Genomic DNA, 21579 nt, shown 5'->3' on the forward strand with positions numbered 1-21579 from the left:
CATAGCCACGGTACTGGGCCAATCTCAGCAGTGTATGAGGGGATGGCGGTACATAGGGAGTGCCACAAAAGGAATTTTTCGTGGCACTATTGCAGGGCAGAGCATCGAGCTCAGTGGGGTGTAAGGGTGACCTTAAAGGTCGTCGACATCAATTTCCTTCTCGTCCTCGCTCTCACGGTCCTCGTCGAACTCGACGTTGTCCTCGAGACCGTCATTGGCGTAGGTGTCGGTCTCGTTAATCTTGGCGTGCTCGGGCAGCTCACCGTAGGCCTTCAGGGAACGGGCCTCGTCGGAGGTGTACTTCATGATAACGTCGCCCTTCTCGTCCTGGTAATCACGGAGCGAGAGAAGGATGATGTCACCCTGGTTGATCCAGACCTTCTTGCGCATCTTGCCACGAATGTGAGCCAGACGCTTCTCGCCATCGAAGCAGAGAGCCTCGAGACGACCGTTGCCCAGCATCTTCACGACCTGAGCGTACTCCTGGCCCTCCTCTTTGAAGATGAGCTCACGTTTCTCGTTGTCGTTCTCGTTCTTGCCACGACGACGGTTCTTACCGCCCTGTTTCAGATTGTCAGAATTTGTACGTCATTTGTGCGGTGTGTAGAGATCTGGAATTCGAAGTGTATCTCCCTCTACCATATCTATCCGACCACAAGTAGCGACCCCGAAATGTCGACAACTCGTGGGCAGATGGTGGCGGGGCGACACATTCCAGGGAGAGGGGCTGAATGTCTTGCGCGCTTACCCTTCCCTTGTTCTTGGGCATAGCGGAGGAGTGTGACCTTCACTGGACTCGAGTCTCGCTATGTGTAGGTACGTGATATTTCTCCTCGAAAAAGAGAGAAAAAAAAATATGGGTAAATCCCCGGGTGTCTTGGTAGAAAGAAGAACGAAGTGGGGGATCAGAGGCTGTGTCAATCAAATCTGCACTGACCTAATCAGGCACAAAGCGGCTTTGTGTGGCAATTTTATGCCTGATTGGTAAGGCAGTCACCGCCCGGCTTAGGTCGGCAGAAAAAAAAGGACGCGATGGAGATCGAGAGGTGTTTCTGAAGCTCAACAGCTGTCGGGGCGCGGAGTTGCCACTGCATTGTCGAAACTCACGCTTTAGGATCGGCCTTTGCTACTTTTTCCTTCAAGACCCCTCAATTTGCCGTTCCGGCAGATGAGCACGCGACTCCCATTGATCATCCTGAGTCCATGAACTCCGTGGCTCGCGCAATATATTTCGATCAACCCTCCCCATAACTCGCTATGGTTCCGATTCTTCCCTCCTATTCAAATATCTGTTACTTTCGTTCTGGCGCTCCTCTACCACCGTTAGACCCGCGCCATGAAGCTGACTGCTTCAACCAAAAATCTGAGCTTGATATACAGTTCCAGACATGTTATTCCTCCGGTTGCCGCCCGCTACCTGGGATCACCGGTCCATCCGATTGCCCCGAAGGTCGCACACAGCTGGGAGGGTCGAGACCGGGATACTCTGTGGTGGAGAGTATCAGTGTCACACATAACGCAGCTTAAAAGAGTGGTTCGCTCTGTATGTGCTCGAAGAGCACGCGTCGCTTTCGAGCTAGCCTTGAAAGAAAAAGGCTTCGATCGTTTAGGGAGGCCGCTACTCTCAACCTACTCATGGCTTCCACAGGAACCTCTTACCGGCTCAGCGGATCTCATCATTCGCCCGTCCTTCGTCAAGCAGAGCTTCGAGACGGTCCAACAGGATGCACGCTTGGTCCTGGAGGGCTTGTTAAAACAACGCGCAATGCATAGTCAGATCGCACATCCTAGATCCGAAGCTCCCCCTGGAATGGAAAGGGCTTGACGTGTACAATATTTTTTTGTACTATATAATGATTCTCTACTTTGTACAATATGGAGGACTAGCATTGGACGGCGTTTTGTGGCTGAGACGATTTCATATCTCATCTTTGCATCCCTACTTGGAATCAAAAATTTCTATTGTCCTCGCACTTTCACTTAAAAAGTAGAAATCGTTCTTCGTTGGACTAGAATCAGAACTTATCTTCTGTTCCCGCTTCTAGCCTCGTTAAAGTGCCGATCTGGCGGAATCAACACCCGTACTCCGTTTTCCGTACCTGACAACCACTTCCCATCAACATCTACCACTATACCCCCACTCAAACTTCCTCCACCATGCTGGTCTCCTTGACTGTCGGCAAGGTAGACGCCGGTGTCGCCGTGCTCCTGACCCAGGACAACCGCCTCGTAAGCTCCAGCCCCCTGCCTAAATCACAAACATGGGGAACCATTGCGTGCGACCGTTGCGCGAGATCCCCAGTACCAGTGGCAAGCTGACTGAGATGGATACAGATCGAATTCCCCTCTGTCCTTCTCCCTAACAACATTTCCTCCGGCAGTATCGTCGACATCAACGTTGCGCGCAACCACGCTGCTGAAGCCGCCAACGCCTCTGCCTTCCAATCCCTTCAGAAGCGCATCTTGAATACCTACGGTGTCAAGACCCCATCACCGCCTGTTCTTCGCCTGCGAAACGCTACCCAGACTTCCCTCGTTCTCGAGTGGGATCCAATCGACCTGGCAACTGCATCCCTGAAATCACTCTCCCTCTACCGCAATGGCTCCAAGGCTGGCTCGATACCCCGTCCTTTGGAGACACGCAGCACTAAGATCTCCGGCCTAGCAATTCATTCTGAATACACTTTCCACCTGGTCTTGCGCACAACGGCTGGTACCTACCAGTCCGAGAAGCTGACGTGTCGAACACACAAGATGACCGACCTGTCTGGTATTACTGTCACTCCTGGAGTTCTCGATCCCCAGCGTAAGGAGGCCTTGGGTGTTGCTTTGGAACGCATCGGCGGCAAGTTGATCGACACGGTTCGGATTGATACTACACACTTTGTTTGCACCGAGGGTCGGGGCCCGCTGTGGGGAGAAAGCCGTTGAAATGAACATCCCAGTCGTCGTTCCGGAGTGGGTGGACGCTTGCGAGTCTGAGGGTACGATTGTCGGTGTGCGCGGTTACTATCTCGGTGCAGATCCCAAGGCCCGCCATCTCAGCACAATTCATGGCTCTTCCCACCAAAGAACAACATCCACAATGTCCACGGCTACACTCGCCAACCAGAGCCGGCCCAGTGAACAACCTCAGTCCCCTCCTCAGCAGAACCAGATTCCTGAAGAGCCGCCTCTGACGCCTTTCCTGGGGGTGAGACAAGCACCCAACCACAAGCACAGACAGAAGAGGTTGGTTCGGAAAAGGAAGACGAGCTGCCCCCTCCACCACCGCCCAAGGACGAAACCAATAAAGAAGAGGAACCTGCTCAGACGAATGGTCATAAGGAGCCTGCGCCTGAGCCAGAAGAGAACACCGAGAAACCGGAAAACAATCCAGAGAGCCAGAAAGAGGAATCAAAAGAGACCACTCTCCCTCAAAACATGCCTGAAGGAGGCTCCGCGCCCTCCGATGACCAGAGCCTCAAGAGTAAAGGCAAAGAGGGAGAAAGCGATTTTAATGAAGTCCCTCTCTAGTACCTTCAGTTCTCATCATCTCAGCATATCGACTATTGCGCCAAATTCTATCGAGTGGCCCGGCGCGCTTACGACTATATTTAGTACAGTTCCACGTCCACCAAGTTCGGGGCTCTTTCACAGGCAGGGTTTTTAGTTATGAACTGCGAACTGCGACGCTCGCCCTTTGTTTTCCTGCCTTGCTGCTTAATGTACAGTAGATAGCTTTCTTAATGCACTGAAATCATCAATACGCTTCCGAGATTGCCTTGGATTGTTCTATTTTTGAGTGGTGTGTAGCGAGGTCAAGCCTCAGGCTGTCATTCTCTATGAAGTCTATCATAAAAAGTCGTTAAAAGGGTCAAATATCCCGCCTGATGTATGTCAAATGCCGAAAAAGTCAGGCTTGTATGCAGACTGCAGCAAAATCCTTGTCCAATGCATATACTCAAAGCACGTTACGGATAACGTCGTCAATGGCCTGCGCCACGTACTTGACATTCTTCTCGCTCACTGTACACTGGATCAGTATGGTGCCTCATTGTTCTAAAGTGTGGGTACTTACAGCCACTGATGGAGGCTCGGCCGGACTTGAGCAGGTAAATGTGATACTTGTCCTTGAGAGCGTAGACCTGCTTGGGGGTAAGACCAGTATAGGAGAACATGCCGTTCTATAAAATTATTAGTGAACACTAGTAGAACCAAGTCATAAAATAATGCTCACCTGCTCGATAATGTGCTCCCAGGTGCCAGGGGTCTGAAGGCGAACCAACTCATCATAGAGAGCTTGGCGCATAGACTTAATGCGCGAACTCATGACCTCCAAATCCTGGTGCCAATCGGCGACCAGCTCCGGGCTGTTCATAATCTTCTTAACGATACTGCATCCGATACGTGGGCCCATGGAGAACTCGCCACGGATCAAGTGGCAGAGGTTGTTGACGACAACGTCACGGATGGAAGTAGACTTGCGGTTAAGAACGTAGTGGTAGGCGCCAACACGCTGGCCGTACAGGCCGAAGTTCTTGGAGAAACTTTGGGCAACGCACATCTCCATATCAGGCTTGTTGTTGAAGAAGTAGCGAACCGCCCAGGCGTCTTCCTCAACCGAACCGGAGGCGAAACCCTGGTAGGCTGAGTCGAAGAATGGGAAGAGCTTCTTACGCTCGCATAGGTCTGCGATAGCGATCCACTGCTCCTTGTTCGGGTCCAGACCGGTGGGGTTGTGTGCGCAGGCGTGCAGAAGGACGGCATCGCCTTCCTGAGCTTCGGTCTCGAGGGTTGACATCATGCCCTCAAAGTCGAAGGACCGGCTCGCGGCATGATAGTAGGGGTATGTCTTGCGGGGAACGTCGGCCAGCTCCCAGATGGTCATGTGGTTTGCCCACGAGGGGTTGGACAGCCAAACGGTGCGAGGCTTGTAGTGATGGGCCAGGAAGAGGGCGCCCAGATGGTTAGCACCGGTGCCAGCGACGGTCTGAACAGAGGCAATTCGGGCCTTGGCTTCCTCGTCCTTGCCCTCGCCCTCGAAGCCGAACATCAGGTCTCGTGCAATCTTCAGGAAGGGTACGTCGCCCTCAATGGCAGTGTATTCGTGGCGCATGAGGTCGTTGTCCTTCTCCAGTTCCTTCTCGGCCTTCTGAACAACTGGGAGCGGCCACGGCTTGCCATCATCTGTGCGGTAGACGCCAACGCCGAGGCTGACTTTCTGGGGGAAGGTATCGGCGAAATAGGCGCCGTTCAAGGCGAAGATCTCGTCCGGCGGGACGGGAGCCACATTGAGGCGAGTCGGAACGGGTTCCATGATGAGGTTTGTCGATGTAGTTCGAAGATTCGAATCGATCAGTCAATCGCCTCGGGGAGGGTATTTCGGAGAGAATTGCGAGTATGTGACAAAATCGGACTCGTTCGACGCTGAGTCAACCGATATCGCTGTCCTTTTTTTGCCCCGCGGGAAGACCCGGTTAATGCCGGTTGCCCAGCTCTTTCATGCTTTCGACATGCCATGTTGCTTTTGGGTTGTCACAAGATCATAGTGTTCCGTCAATAGCCATGGTAGGTGAGCTGGATCGATGATAATTCTGGATAGGTTCGACCCCAGATCGTGGTTTTGGCGTGAGGAACCCGAAGCGATCAGCGTAGAAGGTCATCGGATGCACGCTGACTGGCTCTCAAAGATGGGAACATAGGCTGACGATCTTGTCTTCTTCTGTTATAGATCGTGGGACTCTCTTTGAGTTTCAGTCGTCCCAAAGATGATGAAATGGAATTGTTACTCCGTGTCAGAGATCCTACCATGGAAGGTATAGATGTAGAGCGGCGGGAAATATATAGATGCCAGGACTGATGTCCCCACCCCCCCGTACTTGGAGATAAAGTCAATATAATGCGAACGTCAACCCTAGTCAATGCTGCCAGGCTCCGTGTGAGTACGATTTGAATGGGTATCTCAAGAACCGATATACCGGAATGAATATTGAAAGGAGAAAGGAAGCTAAGATCAAGAACCCCGCATTGTGTGACAGTGAGGAGTACCCGATCCGTCTTATTATCATGGCCCAAGCCCGAAGAAGGTTGTCCTACACGTGCGCCTTAGAAACAGTCTTAGAACCTTTCTCTATGGCTATAAGCTAAGGAGATTCAATCAACATGGCCCAGTCAAAGTGTGATCGTGGTGATCCTGCCTTGCGCGCGTTTCGTGCGCAGGAAATCCGACAACCGCTTCATAATTGCATACCTGCAGATCTTCTGCCCCGATTTGACTCCGTATACGTCGAGTACTACTACAAGTACAACGCTGGACGTCTGCATACCCACGAAGTGCCGATAGAGGACTATCGTAAGGACCCGGCAAAGTACACGATCTTCTACGGTAGTGAACCAGGGCCTGACGTCTTTCGCCTCACGGAACAGCAGTGTCCTGTTGAGGGGGGAAGGATCACCATTCGTATTTTCGAGCCAGCACTAAAGCACGACGATCAGGGTCAACCTCTAAAGAGAGCAGCCTATGTCAATTTCCACGGCGGCGGATGGGTGTTTGGTGGTCTCAACACGGACCATGATTACTGCAAAAGACTTGTCCACGCCCTTGACGGGGAGATGGTTGTTTTCGATGTCGATTACCGACTGTCGCCCGAGCATCGTTTTCCTATTCCCGTCGATGACTGCTGGACGGCTTTCAACTGGGTATGCATTTGAATGCGCGATGGAGGATCACAGAATCACTGACTGGGATCCATCTAGATCCGCTCCCAGAAAGCAGAAGATTTCAATCTCGATCCAGAACGGTTCGCCGTAGGTGGACCATCGGCTGGAGGTCATCTCGCTGCCGTGGTCAGTCATCTCTGTCGTAACGCGCAGATACCTCTACGCCTCCAGATCTTGAGCGTGCCAGTGTGTGACCTACATAGTGTCTTTACACCAGATGGCGAATTCGACCGCGAGAATTGTCCCTACGACTCCTACCGAGAGATGGAGTTTACACCGGCACTTCCAACAGCTCGCATGGCATACTTCCATAAACACTTTCTAGGAGTGCCCCGACCCGCGGCATCCGCAGAGGTGAATGGTGAAACAGTTCGGATCTTGAAGTGCAAAGCTGACTACGTCAGGACTGGAGAATCTCGCCAATGCTCGCTCCCAATTTCCATGACTTGGCCCCGGCGCTGGTCTCAACGGCAGAGCTGGATCCTCTCCGCGATGAGGGAGAAGTATATGCGGCCAAACTTGAGGAGGCAGGAAATAGAGTAGAACTGTATCGATATGCGGGCACACCGCATACTTTCCCATCCTGGAAGGAATCCTGGATAGTGGGCGACTGCACAGGGAGAGAGTGGTGGCAACGATGAAGCGCGAGTTGCTCCAGGGATGAATGTATAAGAGCGGGTTACAGTACAATACAGTAATCTATCAGTAATAACTGGGGTTCACGTTGGACGGCCCGCGTCATGATGTTATGCCGATACCGGGAAGATTCGGCATCGCGTGTCGGAGTCGACTCTCGGTTTTTGTATTTTTAAGGGAGACAATCTGCTCTTGACCCCCTTTGACCCATCGCGAGCGAAGCCAATTGGCATATACCTATCATCTTCTGGGTATTTCAGCGTCACATATTGCAATCATGAACTCTGCTACCACCCGAGCCGCGGTGCGCTCTATGGCCACCTTGACACATGCGACCAGAGCTGCCAACCCCGCAGCCCGCAACCTTCTGTCGGTTGCTGCTCGCTCTCCGGCTGTTACTCGTTCTCTTAGCTCCAGCCGCCAGATCGGACAATTCCCCCGCCTTCAGACCCTGAACAAGAGAGCCTTCAGCACAACCGTCAACATGGTAGGAGGAGCAGCTGTTTGCGCCTGGTGACACTGCTAATGCATGCCGGTCTAGTCTTCCGCTTCCCGCACTGAGAGCGATGCCTTTGGCGAAATTCAGGTGAGTGAAGTCGTTGGAATCCCGCAATCTTTCTGCTGAAGCTGACTGAGGTTCGTGTCTCTAGGTCCCTGGTGACAAGTACTGGGGAGCCCAGACCCAGCGGTAAGACGACCGGACGATATCATTCGATTACGATGGAATGCAAGTGCAGGAAGCTGATACAGTGTTGGAAATAGCTCCTTGGGTAACTTCAACATCAACCAGCCCCAGGACCGCATGCCTGCCCCCGTCGTCAAGGCTTTCGGTATCCTGAAGGGTGCTGCCGCTACTGTCAACATGAAGTACGGTCTTGGTAAGTGGTGCCTTTACTGGGACCCTGGAACGAGCCTGGTTATTAACCCGACCTAGATCCCAAGATCGGTGAGGCCATCAAGCAGGCCGCCGCTGAGGTTGCCGAGGGTAAGCTGTTGGACCACTTCCCTCTGGTCGTCTGGCAGACCGGCTCCGGTACCCAGTCCAACATGAACTCCAACGAGGTCATCTCCAACCGCGCCATTGAGATCCTGGGCGGCACCATGGGCACCAAGAAGCCCGTTCACCCCAACGATCATGTTAACATGTCGGCCTCCTCTAACGACTCCTTCCCCACCGTCATGCACATTGCCGCCGTCGTCGAGCTCGAGAACACCCTCCTGCCCTCCCTCAGGGCCCTCCGCAACGCCCTTCAGGAGAAGGTCGAGAAGTTTGACCACATTATCAAGATTGGTCGTACCCACTTGCAGGATGCCACTCCCCTCACTCTGGGCCAGGAGTTCTCCGGCTACGTCGCGCAGCTTGACCGCAACATTGAGCGCGTTGAGGCCAGCATTCCCCACCTGCGTTTCCTCGCCCAGGGTGGTACTGCCGTCGGTACCGGTCTGAACACCTTCAAGGGCTTCGATGAGGCCGTTGCTGCTGAGATCTCCAAGATGACCGGCACCGAGTTCAAGACTGCCCCCAACAAGTTCGAGGTTCTGGCCGCTCACGACTCGATTGTCGAGGCCTCCGGCTCCCTGAACACCCTTGCCGGCTCTCTGTTCAAGATCGCTCAGGATGTCCGTTACCTCGGCTCCGGCCCCCGCTGCGGTCTCGGCGAGCTGAGCCTTCCCGAGAACGAGCCCGGTTCTTCCATCATGCCCGGCAAGGTCAACCCCACCCAGTGCGAGTCCCTCACCATGATCTGCGCCCAGGTCATGGGTAACCACGTCGCCGCTACCATCGGTGGCATGAACGGCCAGTTCGAGTTGAACGTCTTCAAGCCCGTCATGATCCGCAACCTGCTTCACAGTGTCCGCATCCTTTCTGACGGTATGGACAGCTTCCGTACCCATCTTGTGGAAGGCCTGCAGGCCAACGAGGAGCGCATCAACTCCCTTCTGCACGAGAGGTATGTGTCTAATTTCTCTCCCTTTCCCCCCTTGATTAATGGCAAAACGCTAACCCGCTACCTAGTCTTATGCTCGTGACCTGCCTGAACCCCGTCATTGGCTACGACATGGCCTCTAAGGTGGCCAAGAACGCCCACAAGAAGGGCCTCACCCTGAAGGAGAGCGCTATGGAGCTCAAGGCTCTGAGCTCCGAGGAGTTCGACAAGTACGTCCGCCCCGAGTTGATGCTTGCTCCCAAGGAGTTCAAATAAACGGAGCAGCAATACTGTCTCCCCTGTGCTACTATAGACAAGTCCCGATAGGGTCTGTATACTGAATTCATCTTTGTACTATGTTTGGCTCTGCGGATCTCTCGTAGCGGGGCTATTTTTGGCCATTTTATAAATAGTATCCCTCGGTCGGTCCTAGCAATAAGGCTTGTAGAGATCGAAGATGCGCACTGTAGATCTTTTTTTTCTTTTTTGCAGAATAAATTAGAATAAGCTGTGACGCAAGAACCCAGCATAATACGCCCGGACACATTGGCATGGAGGGCGTATTAATAGACCAATGCAGAAATCAGGGGTGTCGCTGAGACACCTGGCGGAACCGTGGACCGCACTTGTTGATCCGATCGCTTTTTCTCCTTTCAATTACTTCCTCTCGCCCTTACTCAGTTTCACGTCGCTCATCCTCAATTCTCAAGACTTGCAACTCTTTAAGACTACCACACTCGTTAACCTCCTTTGCGCTCGAACCCCGCCATTCGCCCCCTCCTTATCAACAAGAAACCTACCGTCTTTCTCTTCAACCCTCCATCCTCAAACCACGATTGAAACAATGGCCGCCCCCGCCATCTCAACAACTGCTATTGACACCAAGCCCATCATGAGCTCTACTGTCACCTCCATTGACCTCGAAGATGGGCCCCTCTTCCCCGCCTCCCTCATCTCTCCCGAAATCATCTCCGCCCTGCCAACAGACTACACCATCCGCCCGATCCTGCGCTCCGATTTCCACCGCGGCTATCTGGACGTTCTGCGCGTGCTGACGACCGTCGGCGATATCAGCGAGGAGGCATGGAACAAGCGCTTTGACTGGATTCGCTCCCGCAATGACGAGTACTACCTGCTCGTTGTGTGCGACGGTGATGACCGTGTCGTTGGCACTGGATCTTTGATTGTCGAGCGCAAATTTATTCACTCGCTTGGCATGGTTGGGCACATTGAGGATATTGCCGTGGAAAAGAATCAGCAGGGCAAAAAATTGGGGTTGCGCATTATTCAGGCTTTGGATTACGTTGCTGCCCAGGTTGGTTGCTACAAGGTATGCTTTCTCGTCCTAAGCTTTGGCGGTTTTAAGTGCGTATGCTGATTTCTTGTAGAGCATTCTCGACTGCTCCGAGGCCAACGAGGGCTTCTATGTCAAGTGTGGCTTCAAGCGTGCTGGTTTGGAAATGGCTCACTACTATTGAGTCTGATCTCATGTAGGAACCTCTTTAATTTTCTTTTCTTCTTCTTTTCATTCCGTTGATTGACCAGTCGGTCTGGCGTTCTGGTCATTTGATCTGGTTAAGTGTCTCTTTGCAAGACACTGTCATACATGTGGGAATATTCATAGAATCTGCCCCTCTTCCTTTTGGAAGCTTCTCTTGCGCCATGCCGGGTGACATCAGAGCACTAAGATCGACGAGGCACTCTCCTATTGATCGCAGTTGTGTCAATATGACGGCGATCTTAAGGCATGGGACATCATGAGCTGGGCATTTCGTTTCCAGGACTATTGACTTTGTATCATAAACGCTTCATGTGGTGATCGACAGATAGCATTCGATCTGTATTGTCGATGATAAGAACGGCTTAAAGAATGCGTAGATGTGCTACAATTCAATCATTGCAAACATTCTGATAAATACTATTGTTCATTGTCCTCGTAGAGTCCTTGAGTCAGGGCTACAGCTCAATTCGATGGGAGAGGTGGTTCGATATTGAGTTACGTCGCGTACATCGCACACGGGAGGCTGATGATATATCCAGACAGAGTCCTTACTCCAGTTCACAAGAAAAGATAAGAACTCCAACGAGAAATCCTCAACGGCTCCAGGAATGCCAGTTAGTTGCCTGACGAAAGCAGAGAGGAGAGACAAGATCATGCGTAGAGATATTTTGTTGATTCCTTTGTTCCCATTTTTTCTGCATTGCATAGTATTGCATAAAAGTGTTTCAGAAACAAGTTAATGACCCGAGGCCGGTCCCCGTAAGTTCCATCATATCGCAACCGTCACACGAACACCTCCATTCCAACCAAATATCGGATTTAGCGGGACTTGGCGGCGACCTTGGGGGCGGAGCCCTTAGCACCCTGCTTGGAGATGGGCTTAGCACCACCCTTGGCGGCGTTCTTGGCCTTCTCGGCCTTCTTCTTGGCCTCGTTGGCGGACTTCTTGTCCTTGGCGTCCTTGATAGCCTGCTTGCGGGCGGCCTCACGAGCCTCAGGGCGAACGGAACGGCGCTCCTTGATCTGCTCAAGGGAGGCACCGACGATAGCACGCTGGTGCTTCACAACACGGCGGGTACGCTTCTTGGCAACCTCCTGTAGATCCAAAACCTGGTCAGCAATCCGTCTCCAATTGGATATATCATTCCCTATGTGGTATCGTGATTCCTTCTCTTGTGCCGCCTTTCCGAGTATCAAAGTGTCGTTTAAGGCCATTCGAACCCGAAGAGGCAGCCTTGATATTTCCTCCACACAATCCATCAAAATTCAAGGGAGCAACGGGTGACCGACCTCAGAGATACCCTTGCGGTGCTGGCGACGGTAGAGAACAGTCCAAGCTATCCGGCGAGGGTTCTTGCGCTGGAGGAAGAGCGACTCGGACTTGCCATTTTGGAAGCGGAAGATCTTGCTGTCGCCACGGACGTACAGCTTACCCTATTGACACCAAAAAGACGTAATTAGCACCCTAGCCGTTCAAAGCAACTTATTGTGCGCGCAAATATTTCAAGCGATCGTAGGGACGTGTCGAGAGGGTAGGTAGTGGTTGAACCGCGATATGGTGATGGTGTCGTTGATTCCGCACAAATCCACCTCTCGCACACGTAAATCGACGGGGATAAAGAACGCACCTTGCCAGGGTAGATCTTCTGGCCGCTGAAGGAGTCGTCGTAGGTACGCATCTTGACGGGTGATGCGCTGACGAGGTGTCGGTTGGCGTTGGGTGATGGTCGAAAATCGGGGATCGCGGTGGTCTCGTTGCTGGGTCCAATTGTGGTGCGCCTCGCTAAAGTGCGACACGTGATCCGCTCTGCCCTTTGCGGACTATCACCACGTGATTTGACACCGAGGGGCTTATCGCTCCACTAGTACTCTTTGGGACATATGACGATTAATTCGGTCGCGGACGAGAAATGCGTGGATTTAGCATACTTTCTTTTTTCAGATTGGACCATTTCGAGTCATAGATATCGAAGTTCTTGTCCAACGAGAATACATCTGCTTGTGAGTGCTTTTTGCTTGATCTACCTACTGTTTGGTCAATCAAAACCGATCATTCTCAGATCTCTTGCTTTAAACAAGTCCCACCACTTTTGAATCCTAATTGACTGATTTGATAGTTTAATTTCAACTTGTAACGGATATGTCAAATCAGATATCTACATACTACTAGCCTGACTAGCCTTTAGTAGCTCAGCTTACTAGCGACACCCGGATGAATATGGATGATGAGCAATTCAATCTTATGTTTCGTCTCAAAATGCTCTCGAGACACGCAATCCCCACTATGATTGTGACATGCGGGCTTGGAAGTTTCATTTACTCATGGTCAGGTTTGAACTTTTGCATCTATAATCTCGCGTCCCGTGTTAGCTCAAAACGCCTCATCTTGACTTGTCACTAGCTTCTATGAAGCATTTGGTTATCTATTGTCCATTCCACCTATGAAATAAAAGAGACATTTCAATGATCCAAAAGCTTTATAGATGTTGAGCGTCGATATTATAAAGGCCAGGAAATGAACCAAAAGATTGTAACTCAGCAGCTAGAACCGCGCCAAAGGCCAGTCGCAATGATATAACGTCAGATAACACAGCGGAGTCTATGCAAAATTCTCTGAGTCTGGTTAAGCCATTGCAATCAGAAATGGATGAATGTCGTGTAGGTGATTTCACGCTCAAAAACAAAGCAGCCCGCCTGCCCCGAGAGCCTCAGCGCATCGAAGCCTGTCTCTCTCTTTTTCTCATGGTCACATCATAGTCAGGAATGCTCAGGTCATGGCATGTGTCCGTGTCCACTCTTTGGCGGTCTGAATAGCCGCAGGCTCGTCGTCTTTCCAGCGCTGAGCGACATCATTGGCAAGAGGGTCATCGGGATTCGGCGCTCCAAGGAGGGCTTGGATTGAAAGCAGGATAGTGCGAATCTGAAGGGCGGGAGACCAATTGTCTGCTTCGATGTTAGATGCGCAGATATGTCAACGGCTAGTTCATATTACTCTTCAAAACATCCAGGCAGATACGGCCAAGCCGATCGATGTTGGGATGATAGATTTTGGTCAAGAAACGGATCTTGGGAGGTGTCATGGGATAATCATCGGGAAGGAAGAGCTCCAGACGGAAAATTCCACCTATCGTGCAGAATGTTGGTTATTTGAGACAAGAGTGAGGCTTTGAAATCGTGCATACCCTCATATGGGGATTGAGCGGGGCCATGAATCGAGACATCGAAATACCGCAGGTTATCTTCGTGAGGAACGGCATTGATACCGGGGACCCTACGCGTCGTAAATCCCGTAATTAGCCACGGCTTCAATTTAGTGACATGTATGATGTCTTACGGCTCTGCCATAAGGCGCTCGGTCTCCTTGATAATGCGTTTTGGCAAGGCCATGTCGACTGCTTATCGGTGTATAGGCGGTGGGTAGGGATCGGCGTCAAAGGGACTGAGAGATGTGTAGCAGGAGGTACGAACGCCAGAATCAACTCCAAAGACCCGTACAGCGAACGTGGATGGTAAATTCGAAGACGAAGCAGTCCGCAAATGACCGACCTTACCGAGGGGCGCTTGCATCGCGGGGCTCTGCGGCCGTCCGTAAGTATCACGTGACCAGCATCACACCCACCAGCCACATCGTGACGCACCGCCACAGTCGTTGCTCTCCGCGTTATCGCAGCTCCCCATCCGGCACGCGACGAGCAGACGCTCTGCAGGGATCCTATCGCAGACAAAGTCCACCATGGGCGCAATCGCTGTACATCAGCCCCCATATATTGCATGATTTGTAATTCCACGTCTTCTTCCTGGCTCAGATTGGCCGAGGGAGGCCATCACTGTCAAGATGTCCAGCTCGATGGGACCCCGGCCGCTGACTTCGGCCTACGAGAGCCCGACATTTGATGAAGACAGCTCTTTCCATGTGGAACAACCGGTCGGGTCGATGTCCATATCCCCGTGCGGGCGAGATGTGGTGCTAGCATCGAAGGAGGGTCTCCATGTCATCGACTTGGATTCCCCATATTCTCCACCTCGTTATCTCCCACACCATACGCCATGGGAGGTGGCGGACGTGCAATGGTCGCCATTCGCGGCACGCGATTACTGGGTCGTAAGTACATCCAACCAGAAAGCGCTAGTGTGGAATCTAGCTATGAAGACATGGCAGAATTCCATTGAATTCGTGCTGCATGCCCACTCGCGCGCAATCACCGATATCAATTTCAACGCATTCCATCCTGATATTCTGGCAACTTGCGCTGTGGATAGTTTCGTGCACTGTTGGGATTTGCGCACGCCGTCACGTCCGGTGATTTCGTTCTCCGACTGGTTTACCGGTGCAACCCAGGTCAAGTGGAATCGACAAGATCCTCATGTTGTTGCTAGCTCGCATGATCGCTTTCTTCGAATCTGGGATGATCGCATGGGTGCGTATCCAATTCGATCCATCGAAGCCCACGATACCAAGATCTATGGTGTTGATTGGAACCGGGTCCGACGAGGCGCCGTGGCAACCTGTTCACTCGACAAGACCATCAAGTTCTGGGACTATACTTCGGACACCGAGATTCCCGAGAAATTGATCCGAACACCATTTCCCGTGTGGCGAGCCAGAAACACGCCATTTGGCTGGGGAGTTTTGGCCATGCCACAGAGAGGGAACAGCGATTTACATCTCTATAGCCGAAGAGCTGGTGATGGTTCCAACCCAGACGATGACCTGCCTTTAGTTCACAGTTTCCCTGGCCACAAAGGTCAAGTGAAAGAGTTCCTTTGGAGAGCACGCGGAGGTGTCGATGACGGAGTCGACCACCGGGACTTCCAGTTAGTAACATGGGGAACTGACAGAGAACTTCGTCTGCACCGTGTAGACCCACAGATTTTGAAGGGCGTTGGTTACGAAAAGGGGAAGTCTTATATTTCTACTCGAACTGTGACTCGCCTGGGTGCGGTCTATCGAAGCTTCAGAGATGTAAACTCCGATCTAGACTTGGAGGACATTGAATCAGTGTCTTCGGTCAACCGCCACAAATCAAGCACTAGTTACCCCGGCGGGCCGGGGATGAATGCTATTTCGATTCCCCATGCTCGCGCATGGACCAAGAGCGGTCATCATGAGAATGGCGTGGGCATGCAGCCCCGGTCAAATTTGAGAGCCGATACCAATCCAATCTCCTGGATGCGGGGCGTCAAGATCTCTGGATGGGATATTGAAACCCTGGGAGATGAAATTAGTCACGTTGGCGAGAAATTCACCAAGGTCGCTTTCGACTCAGTTGACGTGCGGCAGCGGAAAATCTCAATATCCTTGAATGGCCCTTGGGGTGCAGATGGCACCACATTGTTCCTCAAGGTTGACATCAAGTTCCCGGTCAGCTATCCAAAGACCTCGATCCCAACATTCTCGTTTCAGAAGACAGCGGCTGTCACCGATGATCTGACGGCGAAAATCACGGCCGAACTTCGGACAATTGCCGAAACTTATATGTCCCGGAAACGTGGCTGCTTGGAAGGTGTCGTGCGCTATCTCCTGGGCGAAAGCAATTTGGAAGATAGTATTGCATGGATTCTAGGCGAAACTGGCGACCATGTCAAATCACCGGTCAATGGTGATATCGAGGGCGAGTCAAGTGACGAAGATGAAGTCGGTATGACCCAGAGTCAAGAATTGGGAATGAGCTCCGAGCTACTCAGACCAGTCAATGCCAATGTAATGGTGCCAGTGGCCAAGGGATGCGGTGCGCTCTGGGCAAATGACGGGCGTCTTGTGTGCTTCTTCCCGCCGAAGAAGGACAAGTCTACAGCCCTCTTCGACAACATCGGATTCAAGGAAATGAGCAGATTGTCGAGAACTGACAAAGTCTTTGAAGGCTTCGGCCGCCTGCAGACCAGCTCCCCGGGGCCGCGTATGAACGGTACAATCGCGAGCACAGATGACGGCGCATCCGATTACTCTGACGATTCATACTCCGAGACGTCCAGTTCTTCAGGCTCGTCGGCCGATATCCTCTCCGGGCTTCCCGCTCGTTTCCAGCCGCCGCAGACATGGCGTAGCGCTGGCAGTGTCGGCATCTATCGCCCCCGGTCTACGGATCATTCCCAGCGCTCGACTGGCGGGGCTGTCACAGCTAAATCAGCCGACATCACCAGAAACGTGGTTTCTATCCATGACATGAGTGACATGCTACCAGTGAAGCGTGGTCTTGCCAGCAAATATCGCATTTGCGGGAAAGGAACCGATGTTTGTGCTCATAATGCTGCCGTTGCTCTCGACGCTGGATGCTACGAATTGGCTCAAATATGGGGCCTCATCAAACTCATTCTGCATGTTCGAAGGAAACCTAGCTCTCCGTCTCAAGCAAGGAGGGGACTGAAGCTGTTGTCGAGAGAAGAAGGCCTCAATTCGAGCCAAGTCCTTGGAGTCGGACTCTACAAGGACATAGCTGGTAGTATTATTCGATGGGGAGATCATCCCCTCGGTAGCCACTGGCTTGTACCTGCTCTCTTCGAGCATTTTGAACGCATCGGTGATGTTCAGATGATTGCAATGCTCTCTTGCGTGCTCCTGGAAGCCAATCACGAAGGACGGCCAGAGAAACTGCAAGAAATTCGTTCCGAGCAACGGGCTTTCTCGCTTGAAGTTTCGTCAGTTGCGTCGACCGTCCAGAACAAACCGCAATCGCAACCAACGTCACAGTCACAATCGCAGCTCACGACGCCCGCCTCATCTGTTCCAAGGGATCCCAACTCTTTGCCCTATGCGTCGGCGCGCTCATCGAGTGAAATCTGGCGCATCGATTCCACACCTCCACATTCAACTGGAACAACGCCGCCGATCACAACTCGCCCACGAGGCATTACAGCTAATCGGAAGGCTACGAGCCACAATATGTCCATGACGGCTTCCCCTGAACAGCAATCCCAAGCGCGTAGTGGCGGATCTGGCTTTGGGTCGGTTCTAGCATCTTCATTGTCTCGCTCATTCACATTTGGACCTTCTTCTGCATCGCCTCCGGCAAGTGCATTGGTCAGGAAGAAAGTAAGTCCCGCCGATAGCCCGAGCGTGGGAACGATGCAACCGGTATGGACTACAACCCTTTAATGATCTACGAGGTACCTTTTTTGCTCACTTTCCATATACAGCCTGTTTCAGACACCGAGAGCGATCAGCCTGTCAAAGCTACAAAGACCACATCGAGATTCAAGGTCACTTTTAAGAATCAGAGTGCATTTGATGGCGATGAAACGGCGCCGGACTCTCTTCTCGACCGAGACAAGGAATGGCTCTGGCGGTCATATCGCGGCGCGTATGCCGATCTTCTATCAATTTGGGAGCTTCCCGTGCAGCAGAGCGAAGTCCTCAAGATCGGGGCTGTGGCCGAGGTTGCGGAGGACATGCTTTCAAGTCAATACTGGAGTAGTCACAGCCACGGCTCTAAGGCGACGGCACTCCCAGAACCTACTACACCTGGAGAAGCTGGGTCAGGCATCGAAAGCCTTGATTTCCAGCGCCACTGCGCTAATTGTGGACATGCTCTTCATACGTCAATATTTGCACCAGCCCCCACGGTCGCCGACCCTCCATCAAAGAACCATAGCCTCTCTTTTTCGTCCCGTCGTTGCCCCAACTGCAATCCCCGGCAACCGTTGCCCACCAGGCTTCCCTGCGTTATCTGCGGTGAAGTGGTCAACGGAATGTTGATTCCCTGTCTTAGCTGCGGGCATGTATGCTGCTTTGACTGCCACCGACGCTGGTTCCTCCGATCGGGCGATCAATTCGACCACCCGTTCGATGTGGCTGATCTGGCCAATACCCTTCCATGCTGCCCGACCGGGTGTGGATGTAACTGCTCTAAGCATATCTCTGTGGAAGTACGCATGCCGCCATGGGAATCGCCCCCTTCACACATTAAACCCCAGATCCTCAAAAGCCCCCATCGGAGCTACTCACAAGAAAAACGTCACCGCCGGCGCCAATCGGAACCTGTTGGCCCTGACTCAGGCCGCGGTAGTCGGAGCGGAACAGGAGGTACGAACACACCCAAGACTGGGGTTGGCCAGAACGAAGACGACTTGGTTATGTGGCAGACAACTTCCCCCTTTGCGTCTCTTGCGCGGGCATGGGCGGCGGCCTGAGCCAAGGTCTGGGCGCGAAAGAAGACCGCAGGAAGAACAGTCGCTCCGTGGCGCTAGCGGTACCTAAGCGCAAATGATCTTCTCCCTTGGACGGCGTTTATTACATAACTTGATTTGACTTTACCTTGATATCCACCCAGTGTTCTTGTTTTCACGGTGTTTTGATTTTCATTGTTCGATACCACCTCGCAATGTACAACAGTGACTTCATACAATCTCATCCGATCCTCCAATTCGGCCATTGCCTCAGAGATCCATAATCTATTCCGCAATCAGCGGATCCCCGATGATCGCTCGCGCATCTGCACGTCGTTGAAATTGCTTGGGCCATCTCCGCCGTTCAAGCTTTTATACACGGTAGACATTAGGGCGTTCGATCTAAGATCAAAAACACGTTGAGCACTGACCTCGCGGCAACAATGCACCTCCAGTCCCGCCAATCACAACCCTGGGTCTTTTGACACTAAGAACATCGTCAACTAAAGTACGATTTACTACGAGGCAGATCACATTTTCCTTTTGTCATGGCTTCATTAGGAAGTATTCCTCTATGTCAGACAAGAGCCTTCTAAGGGCGATCTAATATCTAATTCTGGCCCTGGAACAATGCGCCGTCTAATACCTTTCTTATGAAAAGGTTCAAGCTTACAGCTGCTTGAGGACGTTGGCGGCGGAGGAGAGGTCGAGGGAGTTCTTAGCGACCTCCTTGGCGGCGTAGGTGACCTTACCGTGATCAATGATGATCACGTAGCGGTAGGTGCGGCCCTCCTCATCAGCCCAGCCAATGGACTTGGAGAACTTGGCCTCGGGGTCGGAAAGGAACAGCTAGAATTTGATTAGCGGGTGAATCGATTCCAGAGAAGAGATTGTGAACATACAATATCATCGCCGGTGACACCGTTGGCCTTGCCCCAGGCGCTCATAACGTAAGCATCGTTGTAGGCGAGGACGGCGACCTGGTCGACACCCTTGGCGCGAAGCTCAGGGAGCTTAGCGATGTACTCGGGGACGTGGTTGGCGGAGCAGACGGACGGGAGTGAAGGCACCTGCAGTGGAAAGTGGCGGTCAGCGAAGGGAACCTTGGGGAAGAGGGGGAAAAAAAAGCGGTGACGAACCGGGAAGAGCGAAGAGGACGACCTTCTTGTCAGCCCACTTGGCGGAGGCGTTGTAGTTGATGGGGATACCGCAGGAAGTGATGGATCCGGCCTCCTCGGACCAGGGGATGTAGCTGTGAGGAAGAATGGGTTAGTATGGTTGTTATCCAAGGCGAGACGCCACGAGTATTGTGGGTTGATGTATTGACGAAGGTGGGAGAAGGGAACTTCACATACGAGAACACGACGTCCGAGGGGAAGCTGTCACCGGCCTTGAGAGACATGGTTGCGATCGAGTAGGAGGAATGTGGGAGATGGAAGAGGAAGCAGAGTTGGTTGAAGAAGTTAAGAAGTTTAAAGATAAGAAAGATTGAGTTCTAAGGGAAAGGTGGCGGTTTTAAGCGGCCAGCGGCGCTTACACATATCGGCCCATCGGGATCGCACATATGGTGAAAAGGCGGAACATTGGGCCTTATCCATGGGGTGATCCGATACAGAAAGATACCGAACCGCATGGATTAGCAAGATGGACCGCCCGAGAACTGCCCCGCTGACTTATCAGTACCTTTTTAGCGCCGTTTGGTGCCTGATTTTGGCGGGGCTCAGGCGTCTGGGTGCCTGGGTGCCTGAGTGCCACCCAGATGACATCATTTAGAATCACGTGGTCGGTGACTGTTCGGTGGCGCTATCCTGATTGGGAAAGGTATGCCTGGGGCACGAAGATTAAAATCCCGATGCCAGTCCCGTTGCGAGTTCCGACCTCGGTGGACGTTTGAATAAGCATCAATTCTTCGACCTGGAGACCCTGGTCAATATTAATAAGGCAGCGTGTTCCGCATTACTGATCAGTCATACTGTGACATATGGATCGCTTCTTTCACTAGCGTGGTGCTGGATCTCTATGGATCGTGTGTATACACCGAGGCGGGAGCCACTAGGCAAATGCCTTCTGCCTTACCCAGAGAATGTTCTCGATCAAGAGGTAGCGGCAGCCACTCTGACCCAATTCCACACTACTTCCTGAACCATAGAACCCCCGTCTACCGGTAGCATGGCCGATTGACCCCCTCTAGTTCGCACAAAACTCTACGGCCGGCCTCCTGAGCACACATCTAGATGCGGCCACCCCTTGGAATTGGATTCCTGATCGGTCCTGATCAGGTTCGATAATGCTAGAAAAGTAACACAGCATTTGGAACCCTCAAAGTCAGATATGCGTGTATTGGGAGCCAGTCGGGCAGGGGCCCGGCAGTGTACAGTCAAGATAAAGAGATGTGTTACTGGTAGAAATCGAGAGTTCATGTCCTGGCGGAGTAGAGCATGAAGTAACGTCGCTTTTCTTGCCATGGCAACGACTTCAGGAGTGAAGTCTCGCATAGTTGACTTATCAAAAAATGACTCTCTACTTTCCTGGAAAGTTACGAAGCCCTCGGGTGGGTGATGTGTCAGCCACATCATGGCATGTAACATGGCATTTACTCCCAAGACACCCTACCTTGGTGCTGCAGCTGTGACTACCATTTGCCCGGTGAGTTGTGGAATAGATTCGCTGCAGTAGCTTTCTGACGGCTCAGGGCATTCGCTGAGAAAG

At 52.3% G+C, this 21579-nt stretch overlaps 10 protein-coding genes across 10 annotated transcripts; 5 read left to right on the forward strand and 5 right to left on the reverse strand.

Moving 5' to 3' along the window:
• Positions 1–132: 132 nt before the first annotated feature.
• N7477_006021 (translation initiation complex factor eIF1A) lies at positions 133–769 on the reverse strand (the record flags this gene model as incomplete). Its single annotated transcript, XM_056967684.1, has 2 exons — positions 133–561; positions 749–769. The coding sequence occupies 2 exons, from the start codon at positions 767–769 to the stop codon at positions 133–135; spliced, it is 450 nt and encodes a 149-aa protein (XP_056822438.1).
• Positions 770–2157: 1388 nt separating this feature from the next.
• Positions 2158–3516, forward strand: N7477_006022 (putative chitin biosynthesis protein (Chs5); the record flags this gene model as incomplete). The annotated part of the gene is made up of 4 exons (XM_056967685.1): positions 2158–2229; positions 2335–2899; positions 2946–3193; positions 3223–3516. The coding sequence occupies 4 exons, from the start codon at positions 2158–2160 to the stop codon at positions 3514–3516; spliced, it is 1179 nt and encodes a 392-aa protein (XP_056822439.1).
• Positions 3517–3943: 427 nt separating this feature from the next.
• Positions 3944–5299, reverse strand: N7477_006023 (putative aspartate transaminase; the record flags this gene model as incomplete). The annotated part of the gene is made up of 3 exons (XM_056967686.1): positions 3944–4008; positions 4061–4166; positions 4220–5299. The coding sequence occupies 3 exons, from the start codon at positions 5297–5299 to the stop codon at positions 3944–3946; spliced, it is 1251 nt and encodes a 416-aa protein (XP_056822440.1).
• Positions 5300–6144: 845 nt separating this feature from the next.
• Positions 6145–7343, forward strand: N7477_006024 (alpha/beta hydrolase; the record flags this gene model as incomplete). Its single annotated transcript, XM_056967687.1, has 3 exons — positions 6145–6681; positions 6739–7056; positions 7107–7343. 3 exons carry the CDS (start codon positions 6145–6147, stop codon positions 7341–7343), a joined length of 1092 nt encoding a protein of 363 aa, XP_056822441.1.
• A 272-nt stretch (positions 7344–7615) lies between these two features.
• Positions 7616–9542, forward strand: N7477_006025 (class II fumarate hydratase; the record flags this gene model as incomplete). The annotated part of the gene is made up of 6 exons (XM_056967688.1): positions 7616–7825; positions 7880–7924; positions 7989–8026; positions 8101–8216; positions 8273–9290; positions 9356–9542. The coding sequence occupies 6 exons, from the start codon at positions 7616–7618 to the stop codon at positions 9540–9542; spliced, it is 1614 nt and encodes a 537-aa protein (XP_056822442.1).
• A 568-nt stretch (positions 9543–10110) lies between these two features.
• Positions 10111–10744, forward strand: gup1 (glucosamine 6-phosphate N-acetyltransferase; the record flags this gene model as incomplete). The annotated part of the gene is made up of 2 exons (XM_056967689.1): positions 10111–10596; positions 10655–10744. 2 exons carry the CDS (start codon positions 10111–10113, stop codon positions 10742–10744), a joined length of 576 nt encoding a protein of 191 aa, XP_056822443.1.
• An 842-nt stretch (positions 10745–11586) lies between these two features.
• Positions 11587–12446, reverse strand: N7477_006027 (60S ribosomal protein eL24; the record flags this gene model as incomplete). Its single annotated transcript, XM_056967690.1, has 3 exons — positions 11587–11862; positions 12058–12201; positions 12396–12446. The coding sequence occupies 3 exons, from the start codon at positions 12444–12446 to the stop codon at positions 11587–11589; spliced, it is 471 nt and encodes a 156-aa protein (XP_056822444.1).
• Positions 12447–13534: 1088 nt separating this feature from the next.
• On the reverse strand, positions 13535–14154 carry N7477_006028 (E2 ubiquitin-conjugating protein UBC13; the record flags this gene model as incomplete). Its single annotated transcript, XM_056967691.1, has 4 exons — positions 13535–13710; positions 13760–13891; positions 13950–14038; positions 14102–14154. The coding sequence occupies 4 exons, from the start codon at positions 14152–14154 to the stop codon at positions 13535–13537; spliced, it is 450 nt and encodes a 149-aa protein (XP_056822445.1).
• A 448-nt stretch (positions 14155–14602) lies between these two features.
• On the forward strand, positions 14603–18894 carry N7477_006029 (Mtc5p; the record flags this gene model as incomplete). Its single annotated transcript, XM_056967692.1, has 2 exons — positions 14603–17839; positions 17902–18894. The coding sequence occupies 2 exons, from the start codon at positions 14603–14605 to the stop codon at positions 18892–18894; spliced, it is 4230 nt and encodes a 1409-aa protein (XP_056822446.1).
• A 645-nt stretch (positions 18895–19539) lies between these two features.
• N7477_006030 (peroxiredoxin family protein) lies at positions 19540–20272 on the reverse strand (the record flags this gene model as incomplete). The annotated part of the gene is made up of 4 exons (XM_056967693.1): positions 19540–19719; positions 19773–19940; positions 20029–20122; positions 20226–20272. 4 exons carry the CDS (start codon positions 20270–20272, stop codon positions 19540–19542), a joined length of 489 nt encoding a protein of 162 aa, XP_056822447.1.
• Positions 20273–21579: the final 1307 nt, after the last annotated feature.

The sequence above is a fragment of the Penicillium maclennaniae genome, assembly GCF_028827695.1.
Source record: "Penicillium maclennaniae strain IBT 15551 chromosome Unknown utg000005l:1.0-2652337.0:1.0-2654196.0, whole genome shotgun sequence".
In the NCBI taxonomy this organism is placed as follows: Eukaryota; Fungi; Ascomycota; class Eurotiomycetes; order Eurotiales; family Aspergillaceae; genus Penicillium; species Penicillium maclennaniae.